Here is a 24915-nt window from a genome sequence, read left to right on the forward strand (position 1 = left end):
AATTTCTCTTCCGTGTGGCTCTGCAGGCGCAGCATGGGAGTGACTCTCCATGAGTGCATCATGGGAACATTCAGGAACCTGTTTGAGAAGGGCAGGGCGATTTCCAAAAGATCATTGTGAACGGCAGCGTAAGATCAGCACAGAGTGATGGGTGTTCATTACCCACAATGCACTTTGGTCCCATTGTTGTTTCATGAGGGTGTTGAATCACTCGTGGACAGTAGCGTGTTTAGTCGGTACACTTTCTCAGGTCTTTCATTACAACTCCGGACAGAACGGGATCAGAAATAACAGGCACACAAATAAAACAATTACATTCAATTACATTGATCCGCATTAGCCGACAGATGGACGGACGGTGGACTATATTACCATCACAGGACAAAACTGCACCAGCTTACACCAACCTGGACTTGACTATCTGAAGTAAACCAGACTCTATAAATAGATAAACCACAAGGACCAAATCTAACATTAACTGAAGGTGAAAAGCAGCTTGTGTTCGACTCCGGAGACCAGAACACAAAAACAGGAAGTAGCTCTTCCTGCACTTCCTTACACACATCAGCGTCTCTGTCCAAAACAACACTCAATCGGCCTTCAAAATCAACCTGTTTATCACACGCTTGGCCTCTAGATCCTTTATTTCTGCTTATATGTTTCGGTTGATGGGTTTTTTACTTCGGCTGTGAAGCTAAAACATCGAAATACTTTGTAAAATAAACACAAAATAATATAAAAACACAGGAAATATAAAAATAATTTTTAAATCAGTATTTTTGTATTGTTTTACAGTAAGGGGTTCATGTAGATCCTTACATACATTTATTTGACACAAAATGTATATAAGATTGTATTCAGAAAATGTATTTTCTGTATATTCGATTTAAGCTTAAAACAAGAAAAAAATACTAAACATTTTTTGGGACAACAAGATTTTCAATAAAAAAAATTGTAAATAATACATTTAATAAATAATAAAAATGGAAATGGAAAATGTACCTTATTCAAGGACGTTAAATAATAATAATAATACCCTGTTTAGGGATGTAAAATAATACTAAATAACGATAAAACAAAAGGAATAATAAATCTACCTTGTTTAAGGATGTTAAATAATAATGAATAAATATTTTTAAAAAATAATGGTAAAATCTACATTGTTTAAGGATGTTAAATAATAAATAATGATTAAAAAACAATGAATTGTAAATCTACATTGTGTAAGGATGTTAAATAATAATAATAAAAAAGTACATAGTAAAATCTACCTTGTTTAAAGATGTTTAATTGAAAAAGATTTAAAAGCACATAATATTTATTATTTAGAAACAATTGCAGAGAACCATGTAATGTATACAGTCAGCATGAATCTTATGTAATGCGGGCAAAAATATGAATATAGGGCAGGGTTTGGTTTTATATTTTGGGAATTGATTGGATAATAAAAAATTCTGAACATAAATGGATGCAGACGAATAATAATACAGGCATCCATAGTCAAGTCAGCTTTATTTATATAGCGCTTTTAACAATATAGAGTGTTTCAGAGCAGCTTTACAGTGATAATAGGAGATTACAGTATCAGAGATGGTTTAGGCTTTACAGCAGATCTAGAATAAAGTTATTGTCCAGCTTTTGATTGCTTCACTTCCGTTGCAAAGATCATTAGTTATTGGCTTAGAAATAACCGTTCTAACAGAAAACGGTTCATAGCAACATACACTGTAAATAAATATTTTCATGATTTGTTATCACAACTTTTTATCTTTTGTCAAATCAACTTCGATAACTAATGTGTGAAGATAACACTATTTTGAGTTTCTGTTTATTAAACCATTCTTCTTCATTGCATTAACTCAAATTTTTAATTACAACGAACTCAAAATTTTAAGGCAACAAGGTAACTTGCTTTTTTTAAGTTAAACCAACTTTTTTTTTTTACAGTGGGCCGGGACATGTTGCTGACTGTGGTTTCAGAGGCGGAGACTTATTATTTTCTTCCTAATAACATACTGATGATCATTCCCAGTAAGACCAGGAACATGATATTAGACTTCATGAGCCGCACCGCCGTCTCTCTGCGTGACGTAAGCGCTAATCAACATGCAGAGTGTTGCGTCTGCACCCTTCCTCGCAGTTCCAGCACAACTGGGTTTAAGAGCCACGTTTCCAGGTCAAGCACACAGTGTGAGAGCCCAGCCTTATCAAAGCAGCGCAAGAAACATATTCACAAACACAGACATTTAATCACAAAGGAAGTGTGTACAGGACACAACAGAGAGAGAGCCAGCCGAAGGCATGCTGGGAAACAAACTCTGCTGATGTCACTTTGGAGGACACGACGAGCTTTCAGCAAAGAGGAGTACTGTGCCGTGAGGGGACGATCTGTCCAGATCAGGATGCTCAGAGTGACCCTGGACCACAAAACCAGTCACATGGGTCATTTTCTGAAATTGAGATGTATATATCATATAAAGCTGAATAAATAATCTATCCATTTATGTGTGGTGTGTTAGGATATGACAATATTTGGCCGAGACACAACTATTGAAAATCTGGAATCTGAGGAGCAAAAAAGTGTAAACATTGAGAAAATCTCCTTTAAAGTTGTGCATTTATGTTCACGATTGTGCTGCATTCACTCACAAAAATACATGTTTTATATATTTACGGTAGGACATTTACTAAATATCTTCATGGAACATGATCTTAATATCCTCATGATTTTTGGCATAAAAGAAAAATGTATAATTTTGATCCATATAATGTACAGTTGCTATTGCCACAGATATACCCGTGCGGCTCCAGACTATTAAAGGCAATATTCACCCGTAATTGATTTTAACCTTTATAAAGGCTTTCTCTATCAAATAAAAATCTGACAGCTATGGGTTTATCAGAAATATTGTTATCAAATTAAATATTATATAAAACCGAAAATATGGAAAAATTAAGATTTTGAAAGAGCTATGCTCACCATGGTTGCATTTATTGGATAATAAATACAGTAAATACAGTGAAATATTATTACACTGTAAATCATCAGTTTTCTATATGAATATATAGTAAAGTGTAATTTATTATTATTATCATTACTACAGTCTTCAGTGTCACATGATCCTTCAGAAATCAGTATAATATGATGAATTGAAACATTTCTGATCATTATAACGTTGACATTAAAGTTTGATTCCAAACATTTGACCATTAGTGTATAATCTAGAATAATATGAAATATATATCAAATTCACTATGTGGCTCTTCTTTTTTTTTTTTTGGTTCCCCATTTTAAATATCTAGGGCATTTTTATCACTTTCGGTGCCATTTTTATCCTTTTTTTAGTTTCAGCAACAGAGTGATTTGGGACAGATGGTATGAGAAGCCAGAAGATCCGAACTAGAGGAGCAGGAACTGAAGATAGACTGATTCTCTATATACCGTAGAGATGTTTCAGCTCGTGTGTTTAGTCTGCGCATGTGTTGACATCAGTACGGCACGAGAGGAAGGTCATCTCAGGATTCACACACTGTTCTGACTGCACACACACACACACACACTGAACTAAACTCAACAATGATTCGCTGACGTAACACTGGCGTTTGGCCGCTCTTCTCCAGTGACGTCTCTAGACATCAGCTAGTCATAAAGCAGAAGCTTCCTTAGCATTGATGCTACTCCAGCGTTACAACCAAGAGGCCAGAACCAGCAACGTTTAGAGGATCATATAAAGCACTGGCACACTGTCCAAAACTGTTTATCTGACACTAACAATAATGAAAAAGTTTAATTCAGCAAAAGTCATTATAAGCTTTCCATAAGCATGATAATTCGTACATGAAACAATATAGTGACTTTTATCCTGATTCTGAGGATTGTCAATGCCTCAGAAAGCTTTATTAAAAATTATATATATTATCTTAGAATCTTAGAATTTATTTATTTATTAGTTTTAAGGATCATTATTTGAATATGAGCATTAAATATAATTGTATATTACATAATACAATTTTTTTATAATTACATACATTATATATAAATATATGGTTTTTTTTTTAAGGTTCATTATATAATTTTGAGAGTTAAAATTATAATTATATGTATTTTACATAATAACAATCAATAATTATTCATTTATAACTATTTATAATAATAATTATGCACTCACACATAAATATATATGCACACACACACACATTTTGAGCCTTGAAACACCTCTAACCACTGAACAACAATATGAAAACACACAACATGAACAACACCTGAACGCAAAAACAAGTCACTAGTCAATATGACTGTAGTCTTCATGCTGGGAGTGAAGAACAGGCCCAAAGTAAAGTCAATCTCCTCCATTCATAAACATACTGACGATCACGAATGTCAAACCTGGCCGTTCAACACGAGAACCAATGAGACGCGAGGCTATCGCGCGACTTCAGGAGACATTTCAATAGTTCATTTCATCCTGAATAATAGTCATGAAAAGTATTTTTAGAGTAACATTTGTAAGAACAACTCCACCAGTCGGAGGCCTGAACCCCTGCCTATGTTACGCAGCCTCATTATTAGCATTAGATAGCACTAATATTGCTATTACAAGCTAAAACACTCATTAATTCCTAATCTCAGGCACAATTAAAGGGTTTGATATTCCTCCGCATGTCTCCCTCTCTCCGCCTCGGCTGTTTTCCGCGCGCTAAGAGAAAGACAAAGACTCTGGGAGAGGAGCTGGATAGTGGGTGGAGAGATCTTCTTCTCTCGCTTCATCTCTGCGCTTAATGCAATCGCTGGCGTTTGACTGACAGGCATAACCAAAACAGAGCGATGCAAATAGCAGCGTTATTAAAATAACCCCACTTTTCAACATGGCTTAATAAGCTACGGCTGTTACCAGAACAAACGCAACGGGCCTATCAGCCGCTAGCCGAATCCTCTCAGACTGGCACGGGGAACGGGCACGCTTCAGAACCCGGAGATAAAGCGGGGATGTTAGCGCCGTGCCCACACGTTCTCATGAGTTGCGTGTTATTTATTTCATTTATTCTCGTTTTTTCCTCAACGATTCACACTTTATGAAACATTTCCGAGTGATTGGGAGCCAAATGCATGGCAAGTTGCATGGCAACAGACTCGCTGTAGTTTTTATCCCCCCCACACCCCCACCCCCACCCCGTCCTTCTGCCCGACTTTCCAACGGAGTGAAACTGCGGCACAATCCGGGCGAAAGCGCAGGAACCGAGGGGCAAAGAAGGGGGAAGGGGGCGGCATGCAAATTATCCAACCCTAAACAACACTCAAGTCTGAGGAAAACAATAGCAGCCATTGAAAACATGAGGACACACTGGGCCACGACACCGACTGCACTGACACACACTCCGTCCTCCATCTGTGCTTCACATCACGATAGCAATGCTGGAAATAAAAAACAAATGCATGTCGTGTAAAAAGCGTGCACGGGAATGAGCAGCGCGCTCCATATGTTGCGCTGGTTCCCGTCGCTTTTCTTCCTGAACACACCTCCGGGGTCAAGGTCATTTATTTTTTGTCGCTTCTAATTATTTATTTATTTGCTGCCGCTTTTTTTTTTTTTTCCCTGCAGGAAACATTCATCAGAGACGGGATTAAAATCAGCTCGTTGCAACCTCCGACGTAATAAAATGTCACGTTTTATAAAACATGCACTTTAACAATACAGATCTCTGTGGTCCACAGACCCTGCAGGTGTGTGTCGCGCAAATTACACGTGCGTGCGTGCGTGTGTGTGTGTGTGCAGAAAACAAGACGAACGCCGTCGTGCTACAACAATCAAAACTCACAATGCAAAATTCTCACAGCACGTCAACTGTGACTTGCATGTGTCTCACACACACACACACACACACCTGAAGAAGTCTGCCAGGTCAAAGTCACTAATATCTTCACACACACACAGTCGTGACACAACAATCAAACTCACATCTCGAAGCAAGACGCAAAATTCTCATAGCACGTGAACTGTGACTTGCATGTCTCTCACACACACACACACACACAGAAGTTTGCCAGGTCAAAGTCCCTAATACAACCCCCCCCACACACACACACACACACACACACACACACACACACTGCATATTCAAACCCAGCTCATAATCTCTCTGTGACAGCGACAGAGGCCGTTCCACACCTCAGAACACACACTTGTGTTTCGCATCATGTGACGTACTTGAGCCGGAGAAATGTCCACTTCCCAGAGACGTCGGTCCGTTGTTCTTCCCGCTGCTGACAGGAGGGGAAAACATCTACAAAACAATCATGACAACACATTAAAAACTTCCACAAGCCGGCCCTGAATCAGAGAGTATAAAACACACACACACACACACTGGTTAAAAGCATTTCTGATTCCCTGCAATATTACAGTGAGCAACATTATGCACGGTTTGACATCATAAACGCATGCATAATCTTACTGTTAATTTGATGAATAATATAACCCTCTAATGCGGATGCAAAATCAAAACCAAGCCAAATTTCACATAAGCACATAAACTAGCCTGAGTGGCAGTGTAGCCCTCGACTGTCTGGGATATTTGTGGAACTGTGGCTTCAGAAAAACACATTTCCTGAGTGAAAACTTCCCAAAAGCATTTCTCACAGGATGCACATTTAGACAGTTTTTTTTTTTTTTTTTTTTTTTTTACTTTTGACACCGAACCAGATGAAGACATCATCAGTCCACTAGAATCAACTCTAATCTCACAATCATCAAGGAATGCTGATGGGATTTCTTTCAGCGTTTGGAACAAATCCTAATGGGATCAAACAAGAATCCTGTAAGATTCTACTGGAAAAAAAAATGTTTTTTCTTTTTTTTTCTGTCTTGAGAATTGCATTCTGCATTTGATCCCATTAGAATATAATCACGAGAAATTCCATTAGAATTCCTTAAGGATTCTTTTTTTTTTAAAGGGTCAACACAACATTCATAAGACTCTATATTAAAGAAAAGGAAAAAAAACACAAGAAAAGACTGAATAAAGTGGGATATACTACCATTGATGTGGGGAACATTTTCAAATCGCTGTTTCGCATCTATAAGACAACAGAATTACTAATGCAACATCACATCTATCAAATCCACATAAGCTTTTGCAACTTTCTTTCAGATTTTCAAATGCAATTACGCGGCACAGTCAGTGCGCAAAAAAGTCATGTTACAACACTTCTACACACACATCAGCGCACAGAAACACAATGAAATGTGACAAAACCAAACAAAGTGTGAGCATTGACCTGCAGCATGGAGACGTAAAGTCACTTACCGCGCTGAAATCCAGCAAATCGCTCAGTTCTTTATCCGTCCCTAACGCGGCCATTCTCTGATGATGATGATGGTGATGATGATGGTGATGATGCATTTTTAGAAATATCACATAAACCTAAAAACATGGAAACAGATCGCAATGAGAAAACACCCGATCAGGAGGAGCGTGTCTGATCTTCAGAAACACACACGCGCGCGCACGCGCTCGCGCTCTATCTCTCTCACACACACACACACACACAAACACACACACACGGACCCGCGGCACGATCGAGCCCCAAAAAATCCACTCTGCGTGAAAAAGAGACTCTGGATCAGAGGATCATTCTTCCGCCAGGTGAAGTGCACGCGCAGGTGTCCGGTAACGCGATCACACACATTCAAGATGAAGAAACTCTCCAAGTGTCCCTCCGGCGCGCGGCTTCAGCAATCCGAACCAACGCAGCCGATCGATAACTGAGTGCGATCGGGGATTACACTAACACTCAGGTCGTGTTTCGTGCCGCTCGTGGAGTGTTTTACTGACAGGACGGACGGTGAAGTGAATCGTTCCGCTCGTCTTCAGCGCGCGGCGACCGCAGGAGCGCTTCATTCAGACAAACACACTCCGGAATACCGCGCGGAAAAGCACAACTTTCACTGACACGACCTCGTATTAAACGCTTCACCGTCTGATCGAGCGCGCGAAGGCGTTGGTTCGACTTTTACAAATTATTTCATATTTGTGCGCGCGCCCTAGAGCACAACCGACCGCGGAGAGGACCAACTTTGGGTCACTTTATTTTAAAAAATATATATATATGCTATATAATAAAAAAAAATAACGTTTGTATGTGAATCTGTGGATGTTTAAATTAAGAATAAGAATAATAGGTCAGCACAATATTCATATACATTTATTAAAGAAAATAAAAAACAAACAAGAAATTGATGTGGGGAACAGTTTCAATATTGCTGCTACGTATTTATAAGACAACAGAATTGCTAATGCAACATCAAATGCTTTATTTCAGATTTCTAAAGCAAAAAATTATGTAATATAAATTACATTTTACCCTTTAAGGCCCCAACTATAACGAGAACTGTATTAGCGCTCGTGCTCTTTAAAGCAGGATGGATTCTGATTGGCTGTCAATATTCTTATTGTTCATCAGCTGGGGAACAAAATAGTTCTGAAAGCGATTGCAATTACTGTGTATAATTTCTCTGTGTCGTCATGTTGTGGGCTCTGTTATTATTTTATATAAAACTATATCTTTATAGTGGTGCACTCAAAAAAATGCATGTTTGGGTCACATATGGACAAACCATTGGTTTAAATCTGGTTGGGTTTGTCCATATTTGACATTTTTAAGACCTTAAAGGGACAGTTCACCCAAAAATAAAAATGCTGTCATCATTTATTTACTAACCATAAAGTTGTGCCAAACATGTATTAATTTTCCCCCAGCTAAACACAGAGGAAGATATTTGGAAGAATTTGGTCCCCATTGACTTCCATAGTATAGAAGAAAAAAACTCAATGGTGCCCAACTTGAGGGCGAGTAAATGATGACACAATTTTTAAATTTGGGGTGAACTATCCCTTTAAGATTCAGCGCCTCACACACATCTTTCTCTAACCCCTTCAAACCAGAGTAACACACACATTCTGGTAATATTCCAGTAAAATGTGTGTGTTAACATGACTTTAAGCTGATTGAAACAATGGCTGATATTCAAAAACGCTTAGAAAAAACCACGACAGCGCTTTTCCAAACACCTGCAACTTCATCTCTCTCTCTCTCACACACACACACACACACACACACACACACACACACACACACACACACACACACACACACACACACACACACACACACACACACACACACACACACACACACACACACACACACACACACACACACACACACACACACACACACACACACACACACACACACACACACACACACACACACACACACACACACACACACACACACACACACACACACACACACACACACACCAACGAAAACTGATGCATTTGATTGAAATTGATGTGGCTCAAAGTTGATCAAATTAAAAGGTGGGTTAATTTTCAAAAGCTAACAGGAAAAGCCTGATGATAAATATCACTGAGATCAGAATCTGTAGTTTGCATCTGTTTAATATGGTTGTACTGGTGGATCACACACACACACACACACAGGCCTCATGTGTCTTTTTAAGAGGTCTGATGTGTGTTATTTCACACACCTGCACTCAAACCTTCCAGTGAACCACAGATCACAGAAATATCGCACGCATATGAAGATGTTGCAGAGTTACAAGCACATCCGACAGACTCGAGTGTCGAGGAACGAGGTTTCCAGGCCAATGCTGCATCTGTCAGAGAGAACTCATATTCACAGACATATAGACTAGCACAGATCCATTCCCTCGTTACCAAACACTCATCCCAGAACGTGTGTTAAACCACTGATGCTGTTCAGGTGAGTCAGGAGCCAATCATCCCGGGGACGGGAACGCATCACTTCCTGTTTGGCTGCAGCGCCTCCTGGTGGATGTGAAGATCTTTAAGACGTCGCTAAAGTCCTAAAGTGACTCGATATGCAAAAACTATCTCACGGAGAGATTTCTGTGTGTTTTACTGCGAATGCTCAACATCGTTTGGCAGAATCTGACCAACATGTGACCGAAATATGACGCATATTTGGATAAAAATATATTTGCTAATATAAAAATATTTAAAGAATAGAAGTGTAATTTAAAAGTTAATAGCAAAAAAAAAAGAAAATGTATCCTGTAGAGGCGCTAACGAGTTAAACCCTGCCGGCAGATGTTGTAACCAAATCAGAAAGTTCATTAATACACATTTCACCGATTCTGGGAACGTAAAAAATTAAAAATTAAAATCTATTGTACTTGAAATCTATCACAATTATTCAACCCCCAAAAGTCAAATTTTGTGCAGAATATATAATAATATTTTATTACATTATATTATAGTATATGTTTTACTTGAGTCAAATTTTTAGAGGTTCTTAAAAAAAATAGTTTTTTATTGTTTCATAAGTTGAGTGTGACTGAACAAATCAAAATTAAACAGAAATTGTATTAAGTAAAAAAAAAAGAAAAAAAAAAAAAAAACATATCTTGTTGGAATACCAAACATTTTTAGAGGCAGATCCAGAAATGATAAATATATATATGCAAATATTATTATATAATATATGAAAAACTTTTTTTCAGTCATTTTATAGACTTTAAAAAAAAATCCAGTTGTTCAGAGGCATGTAAACAGGCATGTTTTCAGACTGCAGCATTAATAACTGAACCATATGCAGAGAAACATAAGCACAGGCTTCACATGTGATCACAGCTGTGGAAACAGAGAGTGTGTGGAAACTTCACACACATTCATGCAGAAATACGGCGGTAATCAATACCGGCGGCTACCAGCCGATTCTCGTGAGCTTACAGGATCCAATCGTTCTCCATATGCAAATTCAGCTCAGAGATGCATGGACAATATTTCAGCATTTATTTATTTTTCATCTTCGTGCATTTAAATATGAGCCGGACCGAGTGTGTGTAAGTCTCACGATCCAAACGATATCTCATGCATGTTCCACGATATATGCAAAAATACTATACAGGTGAACCTGGAAACATGAGAATATGGTGCAAAAGTTCATTTATTTCAGAAATTCAACTTAAAAGGTGAAACTAATATATTATATAGACTCATTACATGCAAAGTGAGATATTTCAAGCCTTTATTTGTTATAATTGTGATGATTATGGCTTACAGCTTATGAAAACCCCAAATTCAAAATTATAATATTGTGAAAAAAATGCCATAAGCTGTAAGAAAATCAAAATTATAACAAATAAAGGCTTGAAATATCTCATTTTGCATGTAATGAGTCTATATAATATATTAGTTTCACCTTTTAAGCTGAATTACTGAAAATATTGAACTTTTGCACCATATTCTCATGTTTCCAGCTTCACCTGTATAATAATGCAGGGTTTATTGCAGTTATTCTCCAGATTTTCAGTTGGTCCGATTGCATTTTTATTTATTTACTATATAAAACACTGTGCATCAAAACTACTAATCAAACTATACAGTATTTTACTGTAAATTCATCCGTCAGACAGTAAAATGAACCTCAAGAACCTTAAACAAAACTAGAAATAGTATTATCATGACGTGTGAGAGGAAGAACGCCTTAAACTGAGTTGTGTTTCTCACTTGCCTTCACAAGTCCACTAATATGATGTCTTGTTTAGAGCCTGAAAATAACAACACGAGGAAGAATAAGTTCCTCCCGAGGAGAGCGAGATTAATGCACAAGTCTATTTCTGAAGCACACAATGCTAACATGTCTTAATACTGACACAATGAGGATACACACTAAGCCTTTAAGCCCGAGACTCTCCGCGTCTCCAGAAAGCAGATTTGAGATTGTGTAGATCTACATATAAAGGTCGTAATGCCGCGTGTAGCGAGACGTGTGGGTGATTGTGTGTTAGAAGCTCAGACGGCGAGCGCAGATTTAATCACGGATCAAATGGATCTCGTGCCGGACGGGTCTATGTGGGTCAGGCCTGGACTTAAAGACGCAAGTGTTTGGATATCACTCGCAATTAGTGATCAGACGGGATTGACCGCGGACGTCAGAGATCTGCGAGAGGCATCAGAGATCACGGAGCGACACACTCATCCGCTGAGAGATCGGGATGAGAAACGTCTGAGATCACGGAGCGACACACTCATCCGCTGAGAGATCGGGATGAGAAACGTCTGAGATCACGGAGCGACACACTCATCCGCTGAGAAACGTCTGAGATCACGGAGCGACACACTCATCCGCTGAGAGATCGGGATGAGAAACGTCTGAGATCACGGAGCGACACACACATCCGCTGAGAGATCGGGATGAGAAACGTCTGAGATCACGGAGCGACACACACATCCGCTGAGAGATCGGGATGAGAAACGCCTGAGATCACGGAGCGACACACTCATCCGCTGAGAGATCGGGATGAGAAACGCCTGAGATCACGGAGCGACACACTCATCCGCTGAGAGATCGGGATGAGAAACGCCTGAGATCACGGAGCGACACACTCATCCGCTGAGAGATCGGGATGAGAAACGCCTGAGATCACGGAGCGACACACACATCCGCTGAGAGATCGGGATGAGAAACGCCTGAGATCACGGAGCGACACACACATCCGCTGAGAGATCGGGATGAGAAACGCCTGAGATCACGGAGCGACACACTCATCCGCTGAGAGATCGGGATGAGAAACGTGTGAGATCACGGAGCGACACACTCATCCGCTGAGAGATCGGGATGAGAAACGTCTGAGATCACGGAGCGACACACACATCCGCTGAGAGATCGGGATGAGAAACGTCTGAGATCACGGAGCGACACACACATCCGCTGAGAGATCGGGATGAGAAACGCCTGAGATCACGGAGCGACACACTCATCCGCTGAGAGATCGGGATGAGAAACGCCTGAGATCACGGAGCGACACACACATCCGCTGAGAGATCGGGATGAGAAACGCCTGAGATCACGGAGCGACACACACATCCGCTGAGAGATCGGGATGAGAAACGCCTGAGATCACGGAGCGACACACTCATCCGCTGAGAGATCGGGATGAGAAACGTCTGAGATCACGGAGCGACACACACATCCGCTGAGAGATCGGGATGAGAAACGCCTGAGATCACGGAGCGACACACACATCCGCTGAGAGATCGGGATGAGAAACGTCTGAGATCACGGAGCGACACACACATCCGCTGAGAGATCGGGATGAGAAACGTCTGAGATCACGGAGCGACACACACATCCGCTGAGAGATCGGGATGAGAAACGTCTGAGATCACGGAGCGACACACACATCCGCTGAGAGATCGGGATGAGAAACGCCTGAGATCACGGAGCGACACACTCATCCGCTGAGAGATCGGGATGAGAAACGTCTGAGATCACGGAGCGACACACACATCCGCTGAGAGATCGGGATGAGAAACGCCTGAGATCACGGAGCGACACACACATCCGCTGAGAGATCGGGATGAGAAACGTCTGAGATCACGGAGCGACACACTCATCCGCTGAGAGATCGGGATGAGAAACGTCTGAGATCACGGAGCGACACACACATCCGCTGAGAGATCGGGATGAGAAACGTCTGAGATCACGGAGCGACACACACATCCGCTGAGAGATCGGGATGAGAAACGCCTGAGATCACGGAGATGTGTTTCGTCAGCGAGATCTCGTCTCACACTGAAAACACGAGAGAAACATTACAAGCTGGAAAGTCTGAGCATAATTCTCCATTCATACATTCAATCTCATTCAAGCATTTGTCAACTATATACTTTTAAAAGTAATACATATTTACAGTATTAATGCATTAGTATATTTAATTAAAACAGTAGATATCTCAAAAAATTATATATTATATTTATTATATGATATATTAAGGTGTTTAAATATAGTCTCATATATTTTAATATCCATAAATATTTTATATATATGTAATAAATATTAAATATTTATATATTTTTAATTAAATATATTAATACTCTAAATATGTATTCTTTTAAATAGTATATATATATATATACACTGTAATATATACAGTATATATAGTTGACTGTAAGCGGGGAAGAGTGTGAGTGAGCTTTACAGAAGAAAGGACGTTCTGTCCCAGAAGTCAGCTTGTGTAAACAGTGAGAGCGAGTGTGAAGGAGCAAGTGCACTAGCTTGAGTTGCTCCGATTTTCCAGCTTGTGGGGAGAGAATGAGTCGTAGTCAGGAATGATGACATAAACATCCAGCTTTTCCTTCAGAAAACACAACATTTGCCAAACACCTGCGGCCTCCGTCTGAGGGCCAGCCGAACGCTGTAACTCGCTTTGATTCTCTTCATTTAGAGACCGGGTTACAGCACATTCCTCCCGACAGAAACATTCCCATCCCGACCTCCCGGATAACTGTCCCGCTCACTCCCGAAGCCCAGCTGGGACATCTTCAGCTTCGGCAATTAAAACAATGTGTCTAACAGACCAATCCAGCGGTCGACCCACAACCTTTACACCGCCCACCAACCTCTGTGTGTGTGTGTGTCGGAGTTTATCCCAGAAATGTGTTATTGGACGCTGAATGCCAAGCAGATGGTACTGCGGTTGGTACAGGTGCCACAGGCTTTGGAAACGGGGAAAAATCCTGCCAGAGTTCAAGTCCAGGGCACATCCGCCCCGGAAAAAAAAACGAGAAAAGAAAAACAGGTTTGTCCAAATGAAAAGGTTTGTAGAGCGAAATGAAACTAATGCCTCATTTAAGACTCAAAGGCCAGAGTTGAAAGCTGCTTACTAAAATATTTTATAAGCTATTGTGTAATCTGACATATCAACTCTGCATTGCTCTCGCTGACAGTGGCCTATTTTACTGTGCATGCATTATAATGCACTTAACAACAACATCGCCAGGAAAAGGCCATGCATGGACGATGCAAACCCACTATTTTGACATTTTTAAGACGCATTAAACTTACACTACTGTCTAAAACTTTTGGGGTCTCTACATCATTTTTTTTTTTTTTTAATCATTTGATTAACAAATTGTGTTCTTTTAAACCTTCTAATCATTAAAAAAAGCATCATAGTTTCCAACCGGTTTCCAACCCCAAGCTTTTCGAATGGAAGTATTGTGACATATCTTTGATTTCTTTATCTTTCATAAGCATTGATATTTTTTTGCCCGGAAACGGCTAGAAATTCAGACTTTTCTCAGTCAGAGGAACCATAATTTCAACAGAAATTGATAATAATTGATAAAAAATTACTGCACAATTAAAAAATAATACTTTCTATAATATATAATATTTCTATATATATTTCTATAATTTATTATATATATATATATATATATATATATTAGTGTTGTCAAATCGATTAATCACAATTAATCAAATCAAAAGTTTTTGTTTTTATATATATATATATATATATATATATATATATATACATACACACACACAAATACACACATGCACATACATTATATTATATATATATATATATATATATATATATATATATATATACACACATACACACACAAATACACACATGCACATACATTATATTATATATATATATATATATATATACACACAAATACACACATGCACATACATTATTTATATTATATATATGTAAACAATTAAGCGCAATTCATCGATTTGACAGCACTAATATATACACTTTTTTTTTTTTTTTTTTGCACATGAATCATTGGATCAGTTTAGGCCGCTTGAACTGATGCATGTAAATGAATCAAACTTTCCAACTCTAATGCTGTTTTTACTCTCAACCAGAGATGGATTTGAGTAAATAACACATTTAGGACAAATTAAAAAAAATTGCACATTAGATAATCACAATGTTGCTCAATTTTATATATCGGCATTAAAATCATCACACATATATGGTGGTTATGGGATGTATTGGCCAGGCCTAATCCGAGCGCAGGTCACACGTCAATCACGATTATCGGGAGCCCGACAGCACAGAGTCGTTCCGGTGCTCCTCACGGTGCTCATTTGCATCTCACAGGCCTAAAGCTCATCATAAAGTGCATGTTGAAAGCGGGACCGGCTGTTGAAAGGCGGGTTTGATACAGGAAAAGTGCGGGCTCAGCAGATACGCCTCTTTTTAAAATAATCTTCCTTTTGGGAGAGCGGCGCACTCCTCTTCCCGCAGACCTCGCTTTGGACGGGGAAATAAATGAGTGTTCATGCGGTCGCGGGCCTCAAAGGCTTGGCTTGATTCTCCAGCGCCGGGACGAGGCCTGCGTGTGTGTGTGTGTGTGTGTGTGTGTCCCTCTGCCACCGCAGATACAGAAAACACAGATAAAAACGCTCTGGCGAGGCGGTTAGGGAGTCGGAGGGGCATTTGCTTCGCTTCAGATGAAGGTTTATTTACTTTGGAGGGAGAAGAAAGACGAGAGGGCATCAGAAATTAGGTGCTGGGGTTAAAGCTGGAGACATTTTCCGGATGTTTGGATAATCCGGGAAGATCCGACGCACCAACATCACATTATACATCTGCATTCGCAAACTTCATCTGCACACTTTTTTAAAACAAGACTTTAATCTATACGTGGACACTGACATGAGTGTGTGTGTGTGTGTGTAGCCTATATAACATACATCTTTCACTAATGCTTGATTATGTGTATGTTAAAGTGAAAATCAATGTTGTTTATGTGTCTATGTGGTGTTTTTAATACGCTTTAACCGTGTGTAAGTTCATAAGTGGACAGCATTGCTGAGTATTTTCTGCTTAAAACTGCAGTGAACCAAAGACAGTCTCAAAAACACGGTTTGAAATCGCTGGTGTTTCTGACGTCACACACTACCTTGTAACCAATCAGATCAACGTGTGATCGTCAACCAGTGGATCTGTGAGTGAGTGAGTGGAGGCGGGGCTCATTTGCATATTTATAGAACCCCGCATACTAAATGAGGCAAGGGTGTCGAGTTACATTCAAGATATTTTAAGAAATTAATTCAAGGAGAACACATTTAAATGTAATTTTGGTTCTCAAAGATGAGTTTTAAGGGTTAAATTACTGAATACAGGGGGATTTTAAGACAAAAAGTTAAACAATGCAAATACAGAGCAGGTTTGACAGTATAAACGTCTGAGCACCACATGACTAGTCTAGCAAACCCTCATATTTCACGTCCTCGAACTAACCTGGTTTGCAGGCCTTCTGGTTTAAATTGTGGCTCTTTGAAGAAGAAGGTCATGTTGCGTTTGAGATATTTCACACGAGTGGCTCGCTGAAGGTCTGCAACATCATGGCTTTGATTCCTTGAAGAAGAAAAAAAAATTACCAAACCAATGTATGCATATACTTAAATCATGTTTTAAGCAGATTATCTAATAATGCACAATGCATTTATTTCCCGTAATGTCTGACTGCGCCGAATGCTCAGAATGTCTGTGTAAGCACAGATCTTTCTCTCACACAAAGTGAAGGATTATGAGCGATTACAGAAGACATAAACCACTGTGGAAACACACTTACCGAAAAAATCCCTCGATGCACAGCAAGAAACTGACATGTGAGGCTGTGATTGGATAACTGGAGTAACCAGTGGACCAATCACATCGCAGCATCTCAAATGTTGTTTTGGTGTTTCTGAAAGTCAAAGTGTGTGATCAGAATGATTCGGTGTAATTCCCTCCAGAAGCGTCTCACACACGAGTGTGTTCACACTCACCAGCATCCGAGCGCTAGAGAACACGACAGCGTTTACTGTGTTTCTCTGACGCGACGACACACACTCGTTTATGATGGAGGAAAACAGCCCGATTGAAGAAACTTAGTTTTATTACTCATATTTTACAACAATTTCCCAGGAAGTGACGATTTTGTTCTCTTGAACACATGGGATGGAAACTGCCACAACGTTGTGTAGACGATCAGACTCGAACACGATGATGAAGAGCGAATGCTTTAAAGGTCCTGTTCTTCGTGATACCATTTTTTAAACTTTAGCTAGTGTGTAATGTTGCTGCTAGAGCATAAATAATACCTGTAAAATTATAAAGCTCAAAGTTAAATGCCAAGCGAGATATTTGATTTAACAGAAGTCCCCTTTCAAAGCCTCCAGCGAGCGGCCGGTTCGGACTACATCCTCTACTTCCTGCTTTAATGACGTCACTAGAACAGTTTTTGACTAAGCTCCGCCCACAGGAATACACAAAAGGGGGCGTGGTCTTGTTGCGCTACAGAGAAGAGGAAGAGTTGCGTTTGTAGAGTGTGTGTCGCCATGTCGTCGAGACGCTGTTATTTTCATCCCGCCTTTGTTTGGTCATGTTTACAGTAACACTGAGCGCATGCGTCTCCACGTTACGGTAAGAGGCGTGACCTTTCCGGCCAACGTGCGCTAATGCTGTCCAATCACAACACAGGAACTGCTGGCACAATCAGAACTCGTGATGTATTTCTGAAGGAGGGACTTCATAGAACAAGGAAGTCATCAGCCCGTTTTTAGGACAGTGAAAACAGCGGTTTACAGATAAGTACATTTTGTGAAAAATACTGTTTTTTACACACGAAACATGAACACATGTTATATTGCACACTGCAAACACAATCAAAGCTTCAAAAACACAGGAAAAACGGGACCTTTAATAAATCCAAAGACATTAAGGTATTCTGAACAGAGATCTGTACACACACACGTGGCATAGACGATACCCGACAGAAAAACGGTTTTATTTGCAAATGTTTTATGCCATATTCCAATTTTGCGCACAAGTTTGAATGGAAACATATCTAGTGAGATACTATTAGTTTTGTTTCCCCAAGTAAGTTATTTGAGATCTGACATTTCATCCCAGACTTCAGTATCTTGGCAAATCTGAGTCAGTTTGAGACACTCTAGACGAGACTTTTTGATCTCATTATTGTCTATAGCTACGTTTACATGGACACTTTTTGCTTCAATCTGAATGAATTCATTCCGATTGATGAATCCCAACGTAGTGTTTACATGAACGCTAAAAAAGTGTGTGTTAATATGTCACAAGCTTGTCAATCTTTTGACATGCGCACACTGCACGAATATACAGACTTTCCGGGTGTTGTTGCACACTAACTAACCATCCTCCTTTTCTTTGTTTTAAAAAGCACATTTAATATTTATCTATTTCGGGTCCTAATGATTATGCAGCGACGAGCACATGTACCGCTGAGCATTGATCCTGTCGTCTGAAACCAGGACTGTCCTGCTCCCCTTCACTGACGGTGAGTGCTAAGAGAATTAGCATGCGCAGTCCTTTCAGTTTCGGTTTTCAATCCGATCGAGTGTTTACATGTCCTCTCGATCGGATCAGAAGGAATAAACCGCCACTTACAATCCAAATTAAATTTTAATCAGATCTGGCCAATTCATTTCGATTGACATGGTTACTTTTTTATTTCGATTGTGTATTAGGCTCCATGTAAACGCAGCTTATGAGACACAACTGAGACATTCAGGCTGTTAAACTCAAACTCTGGTGTCCCTCCTCCCCGTGTCGAGAGCCTGAGCTTTGGTCCATCGACCCCTGAAGGACGTCCTGCGCCGGAACCCCTCCTGCCCCGTCTCTGCCCAAAGCGCCAGGAATTATCAAGCCTAACGAAGCGTTCGCACACTCTGACTGATAAATATTTATTTGGAGAAGCCAAATGAATCTGAATGGATGCGGTGAGCCTCATTGAACTGCTCTGGCATGTCCAAAGCCTATAATAATCATAATAATGACAATAATCCCATGGACACGGGGCTCCACTGTGCCTCACACACACATACAGCTGAGGAAATTATGTCATATTTCTTGAGGTCATCTATTTGACAATCACTTGTTAATCAATATTAATAATTATGATGTAGTCCAAAGCACAAAGTCATAGTCAGTGTTTCTGAACTCCTGAAACGCCTCCATTATAGTCTCGAGTTTCTTCCGGGAACGAACACGTCACAATATTCCTCATTATAATAATTAATGCGCAGAATAAAGGGGCGGGGCCTGGTTGAGTTAGTTAGTAGTGTGTTAAACTGGTGGTTATGGTAAGGGGCGGGACATTTCCCAAACACACTCGAAGCGCTCGACCAATCACAGCACACTGCTCCCGCCGACCAATCAGAGCACAGTGTGCTTTTCAGAAGGCGGGGCTTCATCGAGACAGGAAGTAAACAGAGCGTTACTGACAGACTGGGAAGAGAGGAGCCGCAACAATGGAGAATATGAGAAAAATAATCAACATTCAAGCAGAAAAACCTGTTCTAGTGGAGACTAAACACATCAAGACTCAAAAAGGGCATAATGTGACCTCTTGAAGGAATACAGTGCAGTTTTTTTTTTTCTATGCAGTTATATAACCAAATTGCTAAATATATAGGCACCAAAATAGCATTTTTTTTTTTTTTCTGTGCAACAACATCTGGCAAGTTTTTTTTTTTTTTTTACCATACATTTAACAGGATATGTTCAACAGTGTGAGATCGTAATATTTACTCTAACACTGAAAACCACCTGACAACTGTACCTGTGCGCCGCAGTTGAATACGTGACAGTGTTTGTCGGGCAGTTCCTTGAGCTTTGGCTTGACAGCTGGGACCAATTTCTGCCCCTCTAACCCCCCCTTTGCGAAACCCTAAAGCCCCTGATCTGTCCACGGCCCCGTTTCTTCCCCCGCCAAGGGTTTGAGCCGCAGGGAACCGCCAGAGAGCCCAACACTTCCAATTATATCTCTACCGCCTTTCCAATAAACACACACACATACACACACACACCAGCACACAGGTGCAGGAATGTGCAGCACACACACACACACACACACACACACATGCAATTACTTCCTCTTAGGGCCGTCACATCTGTGGAAAAATGCCACATGAAACTGGGAATGTGTTTTACTGAGCAGTGGCACTAATGCAGGTGTGAGAGAATGACAGACAGAGAGAGAGGACACACAACTACAGTAAAGTCATGGCATTACACTCTGAGAAAACAAGATTTAATGGGGTTCTATATAGAACTCTAGGGTTCTTGACTCAATTTTAAAGAACCTTTATGTTAAACCGGTTCAATAGAGTTCTATATACAACTCTAGGGTTCTCAAGTTCAAACAACTTTATTGATCCCACAAGGGGTTCTTGACTCAATTTTAAAGAACCTTTATGCCAAAAAAGTTCAATGGGGTTCCATATAGAACTCTAGGGTTCTTGACTCAATTTTAAAGAACCTTTATGCCAGAAAAGTTCAATGGGGTTCCATATAGAACTCTAGGGTTCTTGACTCAATTTTAAAGAACCTTTATGCCAGAAAAGTTCAGTGACGTTCTACATAGAACTCTAGGGTTCTTGACTCAATTTTAAAGAACTTATGCCGAAAAGGTTCAATGGGGTTCTTGACTCAATTTTAAAGAACTTTTATGCCGAAAAGGTTCAATGGGGTTCTTGACTCAATTTTAAAGAACCTTTATGTTAAACCGGTTCAAAGGAGCTCTATATAGAACTCTAGGGTTCTTGACTCAACTCTAAAGAACCTTTATGCCAGAAAAGTTCAGTGACGTTCTATATAGAACTCTAGGGTTCTTGACTCAATTTTAAAGAACCTTTATGTTAAACCGGTTCAATGGAGTTCTATATACAACTCTAGGGTTCTCAAGTTCAAACAACTTTATTGATCCCACAAGGGGTTCTTGACTCAATTTTAAAGAATCTTTATGCCAAACAGGTTCAATGGGGTTCTATATAGAACTCTAGGGTTCTTGACTGAATATTAAAGAACTTTATGCCACAAAGATTCTATACAAGGAGAAAAGTTTTATGGTTTTAGTAACCCTGTCCTGGCAACCACAATATCCTAGCACTGTGGCAAAGAGTTTTGCATCTGGAACAACCACTCATATTTTCTTTAAAAACATAGGACTCTAGTTTCTACACCGCTATGATTCTGTGCCTCATTGTTTCCAGAATGAATGCTAATCTATTAATGACTCAACAGGAGGCACAAACTCTTCACTAAACCAAGCTAGCCGACAGAAAAATCACCTTGAGAATTTGCTGCAGTCTGGGAAAGACTGAGCGGTTTCGCGGGTCTGTCGGGACGTTTGGTGTCAGTTCAAGACCTGCGCGGAGCCCAGCGGGACGCTAATGACTTGCACTCGGCTTCGCGTTTAGACGGTCCGTCTGCGGATCCTGAGCGGAGCTGATTGTTTGGCTTTGTGGAGGGAAAACAGCAAGAGCAAAACTGAAGCTGGAAGGTCACTGGGAAAAAAAGAGAAAGACTCTGACTGTGAAAACAGCGACAGTTAATCAAATGGCATGTCCAAATATTTAGGGGGCGCAGTGACAGTGGGGCCCTTTAGAAAAAACACAGCATTTATGAAATGCAAGAATCTGGCTAACGCATGTCGTATTTATTTTTGATGCACAGCAATTGCAAAGATGCAACATCAATATGTTGGCTTGTCAAAAGCAACCTACAGAAATCATATTTAAGGTTATTCAACTGAGAGAGATCGGACTTAAAGGATTAGTTCACTTTTTTTTAAACTTTTGCTAATAATTTACTCACCCCGATGTCATCCAAGATGTCCATGTCTTTCTTTCTTCAGTCGAAAAGAAATGGTAAGGTTTTTGATGAAAACATTTCTCCATATAATGGACGTCAATGGGCCCCAAACGGTTCATTTCAAAAATAAATTAAAAAAGTGTACGTTTTATAAGCACAAACGCTCGCCTTGCTCTGTTCTGTGATGCGCGTTCGTGACGTCACGTAATACACAATTACGTAAAGTCTGGTTGACACAAGCGGGTAATCCATCCGCCGGAAACTGAAGCCTCCGCGGGAGCCGCCATTGTAGCAGAACTTCACCGGCTGTTAGCATCCCATTGACTCCCATTCATTTTTGCGTCACTTTGACAGCGAATAACTTTACATCTGAAGCGTCCAAAGACTCCATTTGTCCATTATTTATTTCTAAAGAAACACGACAATGTATAAAAGGCTCCATTACTTTGTATCTTACGTTATGACTTCGTAGAAGCCGTTTTTGTAAAAAATAGGCTAACGATTGCGTCATACCCACGCGACTCTCTGTCGCACTGTAGAGAAATTACCGTATAGACCGGCGGAGAAGCTCGCAAGCAATCGGGGGGACGTGGAGGCATTAAGTGAAGGGAGAAGCCCATAGAGATTCATAAAGTTGCTCATGCTGCTAGCTCATTGACAACTAATAATCACGCTCCCCGTCTCTGCGAGATTCGGAAGGGAATGATTCAGATTTCTTCGGCACAGCGACTAGAAGACCCACGTCACATCTACGTCACCAAGCTCAGTTTGAGCCTGCGCAGTTCGCCTGGCGATCAGGAAGTGAGTGCTTCAAATGGGCTTCACTTTTCTCCGTTGAAATCTATGGGGTCGCTGTGTCCATCTTATATACTGTCTATGGGTTGACATCAGAACTCGACTGATGTTGGTTTCTGACGTCAACCTGATTTTCAACCACAATACAACGCCTGTCCAACGTTGGAGATTAACGTCAATCTAACATTGGATTCTGACATCAACCTGATTTTAATTTTCAATGTTGGGTTTGGTCTTCTAAACGCGAATTTTGTCATTGTTTTAGAGCACAGTAGCTTATCAGTCCCTCCAGAAAAACGTGATTATGCGATCGCATAATTCAATGCGTAATCAGCCAAAGTCCGCATATTTATGCGGGGGCCGCATTTTTTCAAATACGCCGCACTTTCACCGCATAAATTGCCGATTTCCGCGCGCAAAATATGCGGGGCTTGCATGATTTCATAATCCCCGCATTTTCGTTGCAAAAAAAGTCACATATATCTTAGCAGAAAGTTGAAAAATGTTGCGTTTACTTCACACAATAGCAGCCATTTTCCCCTGTTGCCATGGGAACGTTATGAAGTGACGCAATTACGCGACGTGAACATAATCGGAAAGCTGCAAACCCCGCGATGAAACCCGCAAATCAGTCTCATTTGCCAACAAAAACAAGCGCAAAAGACCGCGCAAAGCAGTTTCCCGGTGTGTTACATGACAGATTGCACTTTGTGCATTGGAAGCACTTATTTTAACAGAAGATGTGTGTTTTGTAGAGCTACCTCTGTAAAACAGGAAGCACACATTTAATTTTTTTATATTTTATTTAGTAATTTTTACAAAAGTTGTAGCATATTCCTTTTGTAAAGCTACAGAACTTGTTTGACTCATCAGTGTTTTGTAAGTTTGAGACATGTGTTTATTAAGGTCTGAAATAAAACAAGATGAGAACTTATTCCCAGCACTTTATGTGAGGTAGTATGCTTGCTTATCATAGGAAGTAATAAGAAATTACTCTTTACATTAAGGTAGTAGCCTAGTGAGAACAGGGTGTTGGGGGGAATCACTTTTTTTTTTTTTTTTTTTACCGCAGTTTTTGCAAGTTCCCGCAAATTGCATAAATATCCCACATATTCCATCGCATTTTTTAAGAAAACGTGCCGCATAATCAAGGATTTTTGCCCGCAACAATCACAAAAAAAACCTCAGCATTTATCTGGAAGGACTAGCTTATAGATAACAGTAAGGCTAACATATTCATACTAAAAGCCAAAACAATGTGCTAACATGCTAACAGCAAGCTAATTCATGCTAGCAATGTGTTAAAACATACCAGCAGTGTGTTAAATCATGCTACCAATGTGCCAATTCATGATAGCAGCACGCTAAATCATGCTAGCAATGTGCTAATTCAAGCTAGCAATGTGCTAAAACATGCTCAACAGCATGATAAAATATGCTAGGAAGCTTAATAAACTTTTCAAACTCTCAGACAAGGCATTGTCAATTCAACATAACAAAATAAAAAGAAACGTTTAAATGTTATTCAATGAAATTACACTTCCAAAAGTGCAGTTTAATTTCCGAATAAAATGCCAACGCACTTAAATAAAAACATTTTAATTTGTAACAATATCTTAGCATATGTTTTCTT

General features: G+C 40.0%; 1 protein-coding gene across 1 annotated transcript in view; it reads right to left on the minus strand.

Moving 5' to 3' along the window:
* The window catches only part of LOC306984565 (transcription factor 4-like), a gene marked incomplete at its 3' end in the record, with an annotated part of 46683 nt that extends 37013 nt beyond the window's left edge, over positions 1-9670 (minus strand). Inside the window, exons 1-4 of the mRNA XM_079586038.1 lie at positions 9555-9670; positions 7306-7422; positions 7037-7075; positions 6207-6282 (exon numbers count right to left, since the gene is read on the minus strand). Of these exons, the coding sequence (XP_079442164.1) occupies positions 6207-6282; positions 7037-7075; positions 7306-7401 (211 nt within the window). The 5' untranslated portion in view covers positions 7402-7422; positions 9555-9670. The remainder of the gene's footprint in view (positions 1-6206; positions 6283-7036; positions 7076-7305; positions 7423-9554) is intronic.
* Between the last annotated feature and the right edge of the window lie 15245 nt (positions 9671-24915).

The sequence above is a fragment of the Phoxinus phoxinus genome (assembly GCF_949152265.1).
Source record: "Phoxinus phoxinus genome assembly, chromosome: 17".
Lineage (NCBI taxonomy): Eukaryota > Metazoa > Chordata > Actinopteri > Cypriniformes > Leuciscidae > Phoxinus > Phoxinus phoxinus.